Genomic DNA, 13,213 nt, shown 5'->3' on the forward strand with positions numbered 1-13,213 from the left:
TGGCCCAGGCTACTTTAGAGAATAACAGGAAGTAAGGCTACGTAAATAGGTAAGCTAAGACCACATGACAAAAAGCACTAACGTTAAGGAAAAGAAACATACAGTATGGATTATATTGGCAAACTGCTAGGGTGTTCCACTAATCCAAGAATGCTGGGTTAAAAATTTGGACAGGGGTAGGGCAGCAATAATAGAAACCAAAGATAAGATTTTTTAAAATATTTCAAAAGAAGAATCTCATTCTACTCTTCTTCTAAGTTTCTAAGCATTATTGCTAACTACAGTGGAACCTTCATCAAATCTGTAGTAAGAAGGTAAAGAAAAAAGTAACTATTAATACCCAGATGAAAATGTGGCACCTACATATAAATTATTTCATTCAATCCTCATAATTGAAACCTATGAAGTAAATATTATCATGATTCTCATTTTGCAAATTAAATATATTCAGGGCCAAGAAGTTAGATAACTTGTCCAAGATGACACAACTAAATAAAAAGCTGGCCTGTGGTGTGGGGAGGTGGATAATAATACACTTGGTCAGCACAAAAGTCCTTTTTCCCAGGACAAATTACAAAGATATATAATGATGACAATGATGATGATAATGATAGCTAACATCTAATAAATGCTGGGAACTATGCAAAGCATGTTACATGCATTATCATATTTAATACTCCTAATAGCCCTATAAGAGTCTATGATTAATCTTATTCGAGGATGATGTGTTTGAGTCTTAAAAAAACTAAAAACTTTACCTAATAATCACTAAGTTGTACACCTGAAAGTAATGTAACATAGTGTGTCAGCTACGCTCAAATTTAAAAAAAAAGTCACAAGACTAATAAATGGCTGACCTGGGTAAGATTCAAAATCAGACAGTATGACTCCAGAACATGCTCTTAACTACTATGCTATACTGCCTCTCTGATTACAAATTACTAGAAATAAGCAAAGGAAATACAATTAGGCTGAGAGGAGTAAACACTTTTAGAGTGGATGATGAATATCAGAGAAACATTTTTTTGTCCTACTGCTAAAGAAGTAGTAAAATTTAAGCAATTAGTGAAAGAACAAATAGAAGATGTATATCTAAAACAGAATTTTTTTTCCCAAAGATTTTATTTATTTATTCATGAGAGACACAGAGAGGAGAGAGAGACAGACAACAGGCAGAGGGAGAAGCAGGCTCCATGAAGGGAGCCTGACATGGGACTCGATCCCGGGTCTCCAAGGTCACGCCCTGGACTGAAGGCAGGCGCTAAAGCGCTGGGCTGCCCGAATTTCTTTTTTTTTTTTAAGGTTTTATTTATTTACTCATGAGACACAGAGAGAGAGGCAGAGACATAGGCAGAAGGAGAAGCAGGCTCCTTGTGGGGAGCCCAATGTGGGACTCGATCCCAGGACCCCAGGATCACAACCTGAGCCAAAGGCAGTGACCTGAGTCAAAGACATAGCCAACCAGAAGTCCCTAAAACAGAATTTCTTGATAAGGTTGGAAATTTAAATACATTGTATATAAAGACAAATTATGGGAACCCTGGGTGGCGCAGCGGTTTAACGCCTGCCTTTGGCCCAGGGCGCAATCCTGGAGACCCGGGATCGAATCCCACGTCGGGCTCCTGGTGCATGAAGCCTGCTTCTCCCTCTGCCTATGTCTCTGCCTCTCTCTCTCTCTGTGTGTGACTATCATAAATAAATAAAATTTTTAAAAAATAAATAAATAAAGACAAATTTTTTTGATGATGGTTTCAATTAGTGAATTTTGTATTATGCTTCTGAAGAAAGCCAAAGTTCTGAGAGAGGGTGTTATCTGGACAAAGCCACATAATTTTTCAATTTACAACTTACAGTCAATTAGATGAGTACATTCAAGGCTTCAGAACCGCCAACCCTATCCTATTCAGCTCAGTTTTTCTTTCACTATATCATACCCACATTCTTAGAAGTCAAACAAAATTGTAACTGTTAGTGTTGTCAGAGCTAAGTTTCTTCATGTAAAAAAAATACAAACTCAAAGTGATGATAAACTGAAATTGAAATTACCAGTATATTTTTTCTTCTTTCCAAAAATAAAATTTCATAGTTCCATTCATTAAACAAGAACAAGAAGCAATTTCAAACCAGTAGCAATGAATACCCCTAGAATCCATATTGTGGTCTCCGGGTACCATTCTGTACTAAAGGGAAAGCAGGGAAGCCTGGGTGGCTCAGTGGTTTAGTGCTGTCTTCAGTCCAAGGCGTGATCCTGGAGATCTGAGATCATCTCTGCCTCTGTGTCTCTCATAAATAAATAAAATCTTTAAAAACAAACAAACAAACAAACAAATGGAAAACAATGGCTAACTTCCAAGTCTGGGGCAAGAAATGTACAAGATAAGCCTAGGCATCTTATTATACAAAAAAACAAGGAAGCTCTATCAAAGATTATTAAAGTCATATACAAATGAGATGGGAGCCAACATACAGAGGCTCATTAGCCAAAGATAGGACAAACTAAACAACAGCAAGGATTACAATAATTGACTGAAACACATCAAATTTATTTTTTTTAATGTTTTCCATAAGGATCCTAAAAATAAAAAACAAAACAGAGAAAGGAATGAATGAATGAATGAATAAATGCTGGGTTTATCTTGTTTACTGACCCGTACAGACTGGCTCAATAAGTCCTTTTGCATACTAGCTTTCCAGACAATGGGAGACCACAGTAAGAGACTGCAAGGTGGGAGGCCAATAAAGGCAGGGGATATGGTCCACCTGGTTCTCTCACTGCCAGATCAACATGCTTCTCTGTACTTGAAACCACAGCCCCTATAAGCATCTTCAGAGATCTACCCTCCTCAAATGCTCTCTTATTGTGTCCCTTCAGGCCTAGAATTGGTAGCAGCTTTCTTCCCCACTGCTACTATCCTAGGGTACTGTGCTATCCCTACTGATTTCCTTAAATACTGTCTATACCTTTGTAAACAGTCCCTTTCTTAAAGTTCTCTCAAATACCCAGTTTGTGCTACATCTATCATCTTATTCGGAAAAGCTGCAATTAAAGACTGAAACATGTATTTTATAAACTGTATTTCAAGGTAAGCAAACAGCCCTACAGATGATGACTGAAAGTTCTTAAATTCTTAAGTTCTCGTAACAGAAGAATTATAGTTAATAAATGTGAAAGGAATGACAGAATTAGGAAGTAATTATTTTGCTATCTCTAATGAAATAATTGATTAAATAAAGATTATAAATGGATGGAACCACTGTGAAAGGATGATGATCAATTTTACAAAGGAAATTATTATAGACAATTACCACCTGAACACACTGATCAACCATCACTAAGGGTGAGCCAGTCAGGTATTATATGCCTCTTGATGTGAGGCAAAAGAACACACAATCTAGGACTACAAATCTGAAATACCTAAATCAAGCTTTTAGATCTAATTACCAGTTTACAGGAAATATGGAAGATACATGAGCAAATTAAATGACATCACAAGGAAATAACAACAAAAATCCAGAATGTGAAACACTGTACAGTACCAATGACCTAGTTTTTTCAACAAGATAATGTGGAAGTTAGGAGAGGGTAGACAAGACACAGGGACAGGACTGCACTATACTAAAAAGAGACTTGAAAGACCCAACAAACAAAAGCAATATGTAGACTTTGTCTGGATCCATATTCTAAAAGAAAAAAAAAACTGTAAAAAAACACATTGTCTTATACAACCAGGTGAATATGAATAACAATGGGAATTAATGGTACCAAGAAGCTTTTTATTTTGTTAGACATGATAATGGCCATGGTGGTAAAGAAGAAAATGTTCTTTATTTTTTTTTAGAGATACTTACTGACGTATGCAGGGGTGAAATGAGAGAATATCTGGAGTTTAAAATATTTTGGCAGGCAAAAGGGTGATGAATGAAGCAAGTGAGATAAAATTTTGAAAATTGCAGAATCTGGGTAATGGAAGTTGCCGATACTATTATCCTACTTCTATATATGTTTGAAATTTTTCATTTACAAAATTATCAAACAGAACAAAAATAAATGTTCTTTCCTTTAGTTTCCAAACTTGTATATGTCTAAAAATCCACAACTCATGCAGAATCCTAGGACTCATCCCAAAAAATTCTGATTTTGTTTGTCTGGGCATGGGCCCAGATTCCATTTTTAACAAGTCCTCAAGTGAATCTGATACAGAGAATCTACAGACACATAGCTAAAAATTATACACTTAGAGTATTTTACCACGAGTCTTTAAATATATCCCAAACCTTAAAGGAAAGGCATGATCGTATCTCTTACCTCCCTTCAAACCTTACCCCACTCCTAACTGCTCAAAATTTACCCTTTTCCTGAGACTACCAATTCTACAAAAGTAAGACCCCTGTTTGTTTGTACTCAACATGGTGTCCCCAGTGCCTATCAGAGTGCCTAGTACACACCAAATGAACATTTGTTGAATGAATGAATAACTAGAAAAAGGAAGAGTTACATGAGGTCTACTATTTCAAAATTAGTTCCTCTAAGATAAAATTTCAATTACTTTCTAAAAGTCAATATCGGAGTATGGCATAAAGACTATAAAGTACGGGAATAAAACAAAAATAAACTAAGAATAAAGAGAGGGTACAGGTTAGCATACCTTTTAAAATAAGACACAAATATAAGACAACTTCTCACCTTCTGAGACATCACCTTTGGACATTAATTTGAACATCTAATGTCCACTAACTGTCTAGGCACTATATTAAAAATGTACTCCTATATTTCACAGTCCCAAACAGGGAGAGCAGATGTATTAGAAAAGTAAACTACATGTTATACATTTTAATGGATATGCAAATGAGTAACTCAATTACTACCTTCTCTGTTTAAAAAGTACAAAACTCTACAGTTATGAACACAAGTCATAAATGCAAAAATAAAAAAGTGTCAATCGTAACAACAATTAGTTTAGGATGATCTTCCGAGGCTATGTAGAACTAGTTCCAAAAACAGTGCTTACCAAAGATGGTCCCTATTCTTATATTTCTAATCTAACACCGTTTAACTTTTAAATTCTATTTCTTAAATAATGAATCAATGACACAACTTTTTAAATATTTACAGAAATATAATAAGCAAAGACTCATACACAATGGACATCGGCAACTATATGGCCCAACTCTTCATTCTACAAACGGGGAGAGTGAAGCCCAGATAAGAAAAAAGATTTACCTGGTCAAATAAAGAAACTAATAGCAAAACAAGTTTATGCCAATGCTCTCAATTTTCAATCCAGAGGTTTGGTTTTTTTTTTTTTTTTACTATACCATGCAAATGGCATATGTCAAAAAATATTTTCCATTGTGAAATGCAGCACTATCTGTTCATCTTGTACACACGAGTGTGGCATCTACCAGCTATGCTCTGAACTTAAACTAAATGGTGTACCTCTTTTTTAGTGAGGATGGGAACAGGGAAACAGAGCTATTTATCTTCAGCAACAGAACTCCATATGTAATATTTCCTGACATGTAGGGCCTTCGGCCACAATACAAACAAAATCTCTAGCTTTTATCATACATACACATAGCAAAACCTGGGAAATTAAACTCTAAAGTTATGCAAAAACAAATCTAAAACTGAGAATTTATTCTTTATTATAAATTTTTTTATGTGGTTCCTTCTTCTGGATTAAAAACATTTCTGACTCAAGAGATTAATGAATGGCCCAATTCATGTCTCAGCTGTTACTCTGAGCCACCTCTCTATACACCCACAGGATACTTGTAGTGCAAGAGGGCCTATTTACAGAACGCATACTGAAAGTACAAAAGACACACACAGAAAGAAGACACGACAACAACTAAATCTCCACAAACCAGCTCCCAATTGCCTTTCTTTTAAATATAACCCTTGGCACAAAGTAGGTATTTATAAACCGGACTAAACAGTCTCCAAAAGTGCCTCCCCATTCTACTCAATCCCATCTAAACGTCACCATTTTCAGTTACAATTGGTTTGGACAGTTCAATAAAATATAGCTGGATTATGAATTTATGGGAATAGCTTGAGGTGCCATCATTATTCTGCATTTACATAAGATAATAAATATCAACTTCCAGCCTAAGCACACTGACTAGCATATAACAGGAATACTATAAATATGAAAAAGATAATAATTACCCATTAAAAAATGCTTACTAAATGTCATAGGCTGTGATAATTGTTTTGTCTATATTATTTAACCCTTAAAACAATCTAGTACTATTATCCCCCCACTTTCCTGAAAATGAAATAAACTCTGACAGGTTAAAATAACTCGCCTAAAATCATCTAGCAAGTACCTGGCAGAGCCTACATTTGAATCCAAGTTTAGAGCCTACACAAATATTCATTGTATGAATGAACGTAATAATTTGTTTTTTAAAAAAAAATTCTGCAACATACTGACATCAAAACAGTCTGGTCCAAACTAACCAGATATGCAATTGATACTGGTAACACTCATAAACTCGTAAATTATGAATACTGGCAGGTATACAACTTTAGGCTCAAAGATTTAGTGACCTCAGGTCTTTTCATTTCACTAATATAACTCCAAATGTGATCAACTCAACTAGCAGGATGTATAGAGGGATTGTATAGCCATAATCTAGAATCTGAACTGCTAGCCAAAATCTGTTGAAATAATCTAACATGTGGCATAGAATTGTTAAAAGTTCACGACAAAAATTCCAGGTGAGTGAAAGGGAAAGTAGTGGTGTCAATGATAAGGAAGTATATGGAAGAAAGCTTATTTTAAAATATGAGAAATTTTAATGATAACATGACATCCAAGTAGAGATGCCTGGTGGGCGGTCAGATATTTAGGATTTAAAACCAGAAAAAAAGGGCAGCCCTGATGGCTTAGCGGTTTAGCACCGCCTTTGGCCCAGGGCCTAATCCTGTAGACCCAGGATCGAGTCCCATGTCCGGCTCCCTGCATGGAGCCTGCTTCTCCCTCTGCCTGTGTCTCTGCCTCTCTCTCTCTCTCTCTCTTGGTCTCTCATGAATGAATAAATAAAATCTTAAAAAATAATAAAGTAAAATAAAACCAGAAAAAAATACTAAAAAATAAAGACATGGATGTCATGGGCATAGAGATGACATTAGTTGAAGCTATAAAAATGGATTTCCATGAGAGTAAAGAAAAAGTAAGTATTACAAAACCAAAGACTGAGACTGAGAGAAAAAGAAGTCAGCAACAAGATAGGAAAGCAGTGGGGTTAGGAAGTCCAAAAGAAAATTTAGAGGAAGAAAAACCCAAAAACAGACACCTGAAAATTACTTACATATGCCTCCTACATTCTGAAAAATTGACTGATGAAAAATGATAGTTAACAAATATGAAAAATGACAGCAGTGTCAGAATTCAATATGCACTGTTCAACTAACACTGGTTCCCTTCTTCCCTCCATTCTACCCACTACTGTTACATCTCTAACAGCTAAACAAAAACTAGAAAAAAATGTTATGCTCTAAACTGGCATCCTGCAGTAGTATGCTCAACATGCTAAAGGCAAGATAGCTATATTTTTAAGAAATGTACCTCACCCTTCAAGACAAATACACATCTAATGTTCCCACCCAGCTATCTTTGTTTTTCTTTTTTAAATTACAAATCAGGGCAGCCCGGGTGGTTCAGTGGTTCAGCGCCCGCCTTCGGCCCAGGGCATGATCCTAGAGACCCGGGTTCGAGTCTCACGTCAGGCTCCCTGCATGGAGCCTGCTTCTTCCTCTGCCTGTGTCTCTGCCTCTCTCTCTCTCTCTCTCTCTCTCTCTCTCTGTCTCTCATGAATAAATAAAATCTTTAAAAATAATAATTTACAAATCATATGCATTTTTTCTTCTGGAAATTTAGAATTAATTAAACTCTAGACCTTACTGTATTCAGTATTGAGAAATTGTTAGTAGGTCCTAGATAAAATAATTTTAAGCTTAAAAAGAAAGGCAGTGAAAAGGAAAACAGCTCATGATAATCACTATAAACTGTAACATGGACAATAAGGGAACCATTTAGACACTGAAAACAATGTGACTTATAGAAAACCAAGGTTGAGTGATATGGATGATACAGACAGTAAGTGTATAGTTACCATAATATTAGTATCTGCAGACTCTTTTAGCATTATATTTGCAATATGAAAAATACACTTATCTAGTTCTTAAATTATATGAGAAAAGGTTAGAAAGCCACTATCAGGGCTTCTTCCAGCTACATTATTTTATAACTACTAATATTTATCTTAGGATCTCAACACAAAAGATTCTTTTGTGGAAAGATGGTTTAAAAAAGATCTGCCAGTCAGGTCATAATCTTAGGGTCATAAGGGGGAACCCTACATTGGGTTCCTTCCATGCTCTCTCCCTCTGCCCCTTGCCCTGCTCACATGTTCTCACTCTCCCTCTCAAATAAATAAAATCTTTTAAAAAGAGAGAGGGGCACCTGGGTGGCTCAGTGGTTGAGCATCTGCCTTTGACTCAGGTCATGATCCCAGGCTCCTTGGATCAAGTCCCATGCCAGGCTCCCCCCAACGTGGGAGGCCTGATTCTCCCTCTATGTCTCTCACGAATAAATAAATAAAATCTTTTTTAAAAAAAAAAGAGAGAGAGGATGTACAGCCGACTGACAGCAGACTCTTCTGAAACCAAAAGTTTCTGGAACTTTCATTTCTGAAGAGTAGATCTACTTAAGTAAGTGCAGGACAAACTTTATCTTTTGATATTACCAAAAAAAACCTAGAACTTGACTGCTGCACATGGTACATAATACATACTCAGTATGTATCAATTAAGTAAATCATCAATGGCCAAAATAATAAAGAAAAGCAATCAATTTAAAAGGAGTATCATGCCTACAAGAGATATCCAAAGTTCAGACAGGAAAGTGTAAGAGACTCACTGAAAAAAAGGTGAAGTTGCCCGATGGGTCATTCTGAATGGTAGAATGAATGGTTAATGATAAACATAAAATACCATGCAAAAAAAAATCAGGCTAGACACTACAAAACCAAAAAAAACCTTTTATCTCCAAAGAAAAAATTCAATCCTTATCAAGTTCAGATTAATATGGTAATAAAATTTCAACAGCTATCAGTAAACAATTATGGAACCAAATAGAAAAGAGGGCCAAGACTTTAAGATTACATGGGGCAAAAAATCTGTTGACTATTTCTCAAAATGTTCTTTCACAACTCTTGGACTCCAAGATACCTGGCTGTCCTAACCCTGAAAAGGCCCTGATTGCCAACTTTCTTGACTCTTCCTCTTTGTTCAACTTTCATCTCTTACCCTTTATCGTTTTATCAGTTTCAACTTGCACTTCTGTGCAAATGATTTCCAAATTGTTATCTTTATGAGCTCAGTTTCCTATCTCCAATAGTCTACTGGTCATTTCTTTGTGGTTGTCCCACTATCCTCTAAAATACAACCTGAAATTGAACTTCTCTGTTGCTTGTTCTTCCCAAGAGATTTCCAAACCTGATTTTGCTTTTCAACAGTCTCCCTATAAGCTAGCCTCAAATTTTTTAGCATCATCTATCTTCTCTCACTTTGGTTCCCCCTTCTCCCCAGCCCTGCCAATCAAGTTCCATCAATTCTTCCTTTCCCATTTTAATGTGCCAGTTTGGGGCTTCAATAATTCCTGGACTATTAATCTGTTAAGAAGTCCCCAGTCTCATCCCATCTCCAATCTCTTTTCACACACCCTATCCTACATATAACTACCAGATTCACCTTCACTCATCCTGGCACAGTGCTGTTTACAAATATTTAATAGCTACAATATACTGAAGAAAATCTAAACTCCCATAACCAACAATCAAATCTTCCACATTCTAACCCCAATCTATGTTTCCAACTTTATCTTGTTCCCCTAAACATGTCATAGCCAATCACATCCTCACCCTCCATTCATGTTATCCTCTACTCCTCCTCTGAACATCCTCTAAACCTATCCACTCATCATAAAGCATACTCCCGCCCTCTGAACACACAGCAATTTCTTCTTTTCAATAACCAAGAACATGCATCACCTACACCAATCATTTGAAATCTATCACACATTTTTTCAGTGTGTAAAGTGTTTTCCTTTGTTTCTGTGTGCATATTTAAGATTAGGTCTTGTTTTCCTAAATAGATTGGACTTCCAAGTAAAGAGTCCATGACCTGGGCAGCCCGGGTGGCTCAGCGGTTTAGTGCTGCCTTCAGCCCAGGGCGTGATCCTGGAGACCTGGGATCGGGTCCCATGTCAGGCTCCCTGCATGGAGCCTGCTTCTCCCTCTGCCTGTATCTCTGCCTCTCTCTGTGTCAGTCACCAATAAATAAATAAAATCTTAAAAAATAAATAAAAATTTAAAAAAAGAGTCCATGACCTATATTCCTATCTTCCACATTTCAATAGGCAACTAAGGCAAGATGTTACATGACAACTTAAGAAAAAAAAAAAAAAAAAAGCTCCTAAACACCCCATACTGCTGTTTCATGGAGTAAGATCAAAAAGTAAAATAGAATCAAAGATACATGGAAATTGGGTAAATATTAAAAGAATTGGGCTTTAAAAATGACAAATTCTTAGTAGAAAGATGTGTTCTAATTCCTTCCATTTCTGTCATTCAATAAAGTGTTTTAAATCGTATCAGGCATCCATCATCCTGTTTCTCAATATGAAGCGCATCCATAATGTGACATGTTTCAAATATACAACCCACAAGACTCTACTTTCATAGTAAAGGATGTTTAGAGTAATTTTGAAAGTTTGGGGAGAAATTTTCTTGTATAACATTATACACTTAAAAATACACCCAGATATTCAGAATAACTGAAATACATGCTAATTTAAGATGATCTACATAACTTTCCAGAATCAACATGAGATTTTTAAATTATTTCTCTAAATGGCATTATTGTGTTCACTTAATCTTAATCCCAAATACCGTATATATCTAACATTTAATTTTCTGAGGGGGCTCTAAATAACTTCGTATACATACTCCCTGCAATTTTAGAGATTGTGGTTTTGTTTGAACTAAAACAGAATTATTATATAACTTTTAGTTGTTCAGTAAAGTAAAAGGAGAAACTCCCTTACAGAGTTTGCAACTATTAGTATCAGGGAAAATAGACAAAACTTACAAACACTAATTACTTACAGATAATTGTAACCACTGAAGGATCTTTAAGAACTTGGCCTTTCATTTCATAAAAACTTCTTCAGAACCTTTTAAAAGTGACAATGGTAAGCACACCACCACCAAAAAAGGCAGTTATGATAAAATATCTGTGCGGTACTTTTGTAATCACCAATACTGTAAAAGAGTTAATAATGTGATGACCTATCTTCAGTTATCTTAGATCTTTACACTTAACAGTCCAGAAAAAAGTTCCTCCAGATTCAAATCACCTATGACATCTTGGCTCAAAAATCGCTTTCTCAATATTGATTCTCCATTGTCACTTCCACGTCTAAAAACTAAACCCTTAGGAGCTGAATCGCTGTTAAGTGGAAAGCGTCTTTCCAGCATTGCTGTCAAACCGATCAAAAAGATTATTACTAAGATCGTCATTCAACAAACTGCGGAAATAACTGACAGTGTAACTTTTTACGTGATGCCTAAGTACCTTTTGTGGAATGATGAACTGAGTTCGAGCTAAAAGTTCAGAGTAGTTAGTACAGAGCCACTCCAACGATAAATAAGGCCACGGCATGAGATTTTAGTGGTGCTCCAAAGACGGTTCAGGAAAAACAGCAGATTTTGGTGTTTTTCCGAGAGTATGCACACCTGAAACTCTCTTCTGCAAATAACTAGATTGAAAGCAAGAGGAAGGCAAATACACGCAGAACCCCAGACTGGCAAAAGACGACAGTGCTACTCACCAGCAAACAATCCGAATTCACTTCTGATTTCGGATCCCGCAGCAGGTTGTCGATTTTTTCAAACCGAGCCTCAAAACTGTCCCCAGTCGACATGTTGCTGCTACTGTGACAATACCCTCGTACCAGCAGCACCAGCAGCGGAAAGCAGTTTCAACCAACTTCCTCCGGCGGTGGGTTCGCGACCGCGGGGCGGAGAAGCCGGAACCTCAGGGTCACCAGGTGCGCCCGGTTCCCCCTCCTCCCCTCACTGAGGGGATCTCCGCTCGCCAGACCCCGGGCCGGGGGCAACGGCGACCCACAGCCGCTCCGACGCCCAAAGTCGCATCCCACCCGGCAGCCCCTTAACGACAGCCGACAGCGCCGTCGCCACCAGCCTCGTTGCTCCGGCTGGCGCTTCAGCCTAGCGGGCCCCAGCCGTCTTCGCCATGGAGAGTTCCCCGTCCCGAAGTGGGCAGGCGGTGGGAGAGAAAGAGCAGCAGGGTGGAGACTCCTCCGGCAGCAGGGGAGGGAGAAGAGGAAAGGCGAAAGCGAAGGGCGGGTGCGGAGCTGTGCCAGCTGCTGCCGCCTCTTGGGCCACGGGGCCCGACCCGCTCCGCTCAGAGGCGCTGTAGGCGGTCTAGCCCCGCATCCCCGGCTCTCCTCGGCGCGGCCCGACGCCCGGATCCGACCCTGCCAAGAGCTGCTCCCCGCGGGACAGCCTCACTCTCCCATTTTGTACCGTCGCTGCTGGGGCTGCTGCCGCGCTGTCCGGCGGGGCAGGGCGAGGTCGGTGCCCGATGGAGACTTAGGAGAGGAAAGGCTGGAGAGCGGGCGGCGGAGGAAGACGAGGCTCGGGTCCCGGCGGCTGCTGATGGGGGAACTTCTGGGAGGGGCTGCGTCCCCAGCTCTGGAGAGGGCGAGTCGCGGCAGCGAATGCCTGGGGGGGTGGGGCGAGGGGGGCCGTGAGGGACTAATATGTCCGCCTTCCTGTTCAAACAAACGGAGACCGCCGGCGCGGACTGCGCATGCGGGGCGCGGACGCTCGGAAGGAGAATCGGTCTCGCGCCGCGCGCGCGAGCACGCCGGCGCCTCCGCAGGGCGGGGCGGGGCCGGGCCGGGCCAGGGGGCGGGGCCGGGCCAGGGGGCGGGGCGCGCCCGGGGCCTAGCGGGCGGACGGGGAGGGCTGGTAAGCAGGGAGGAGCCCACGGGGTGCGGCGGGAGGCACCGCCCTCACCCCGGCCGGTTCTGAAGAGCCGAGGGGAGCTCTGGAGCTGTAGCAGAGGTCGAGGCGGGCTAGGCGAGGGTGGGGCGGGTAGGGGCGCCGAGCTCTT

General features: G+C 39.5%; 1 protein-coding gene across 7 annotated transcripts in view; it reads right to left on the reverse strand.

Moving 5' to 3' along the window:
* Positions 1-12,963, reverse strand: part of ROCK1 (Rho associated coiled-coil containing protein kinase 1) — a 143,094-nt gene extending 130,131 nt beyond the window's left edge. For 3 of the 7 annotated variants that reach the window (XR_011996741.1, XM_072735059.1, XM_072735058.1), the window contains exon 1: positions 11,904-12,903. Coding sequence is in view for 3 of the 7 variants with exons in the window: in XM_026006549.2 (XP_025862334.1) it covers positions 11,904-11,996 (93 nt within the window). In the remaining 4 variants the exon portion in view is untranslated. Of the gene's footprint in view, positions 1-11,903 lie in introns of all 7 variants that reach the window. The other 4 variants (XR_011996740.1, XM_026006551.2, XM_026006549.2 and 1 more) reach the window with 3 other exon arrangements.
* Positions 12,964-13,213: the final 250 nt, after the last annotated feature.

This window comes from Vulpes vulpes, chromosome 13 (genome assembly GCF_048418805.1).
Source record: "Vulpes vulpes isolate BD-2025 chromosome 13, VulVul3, whole genome shotgun sequence".
Taxonomy (NCBI): Eukaryota; Metazoa; Chordata; class Mammalia; order Carnivora; family Canidae; genus Vulpes; species Vulpes vulpes.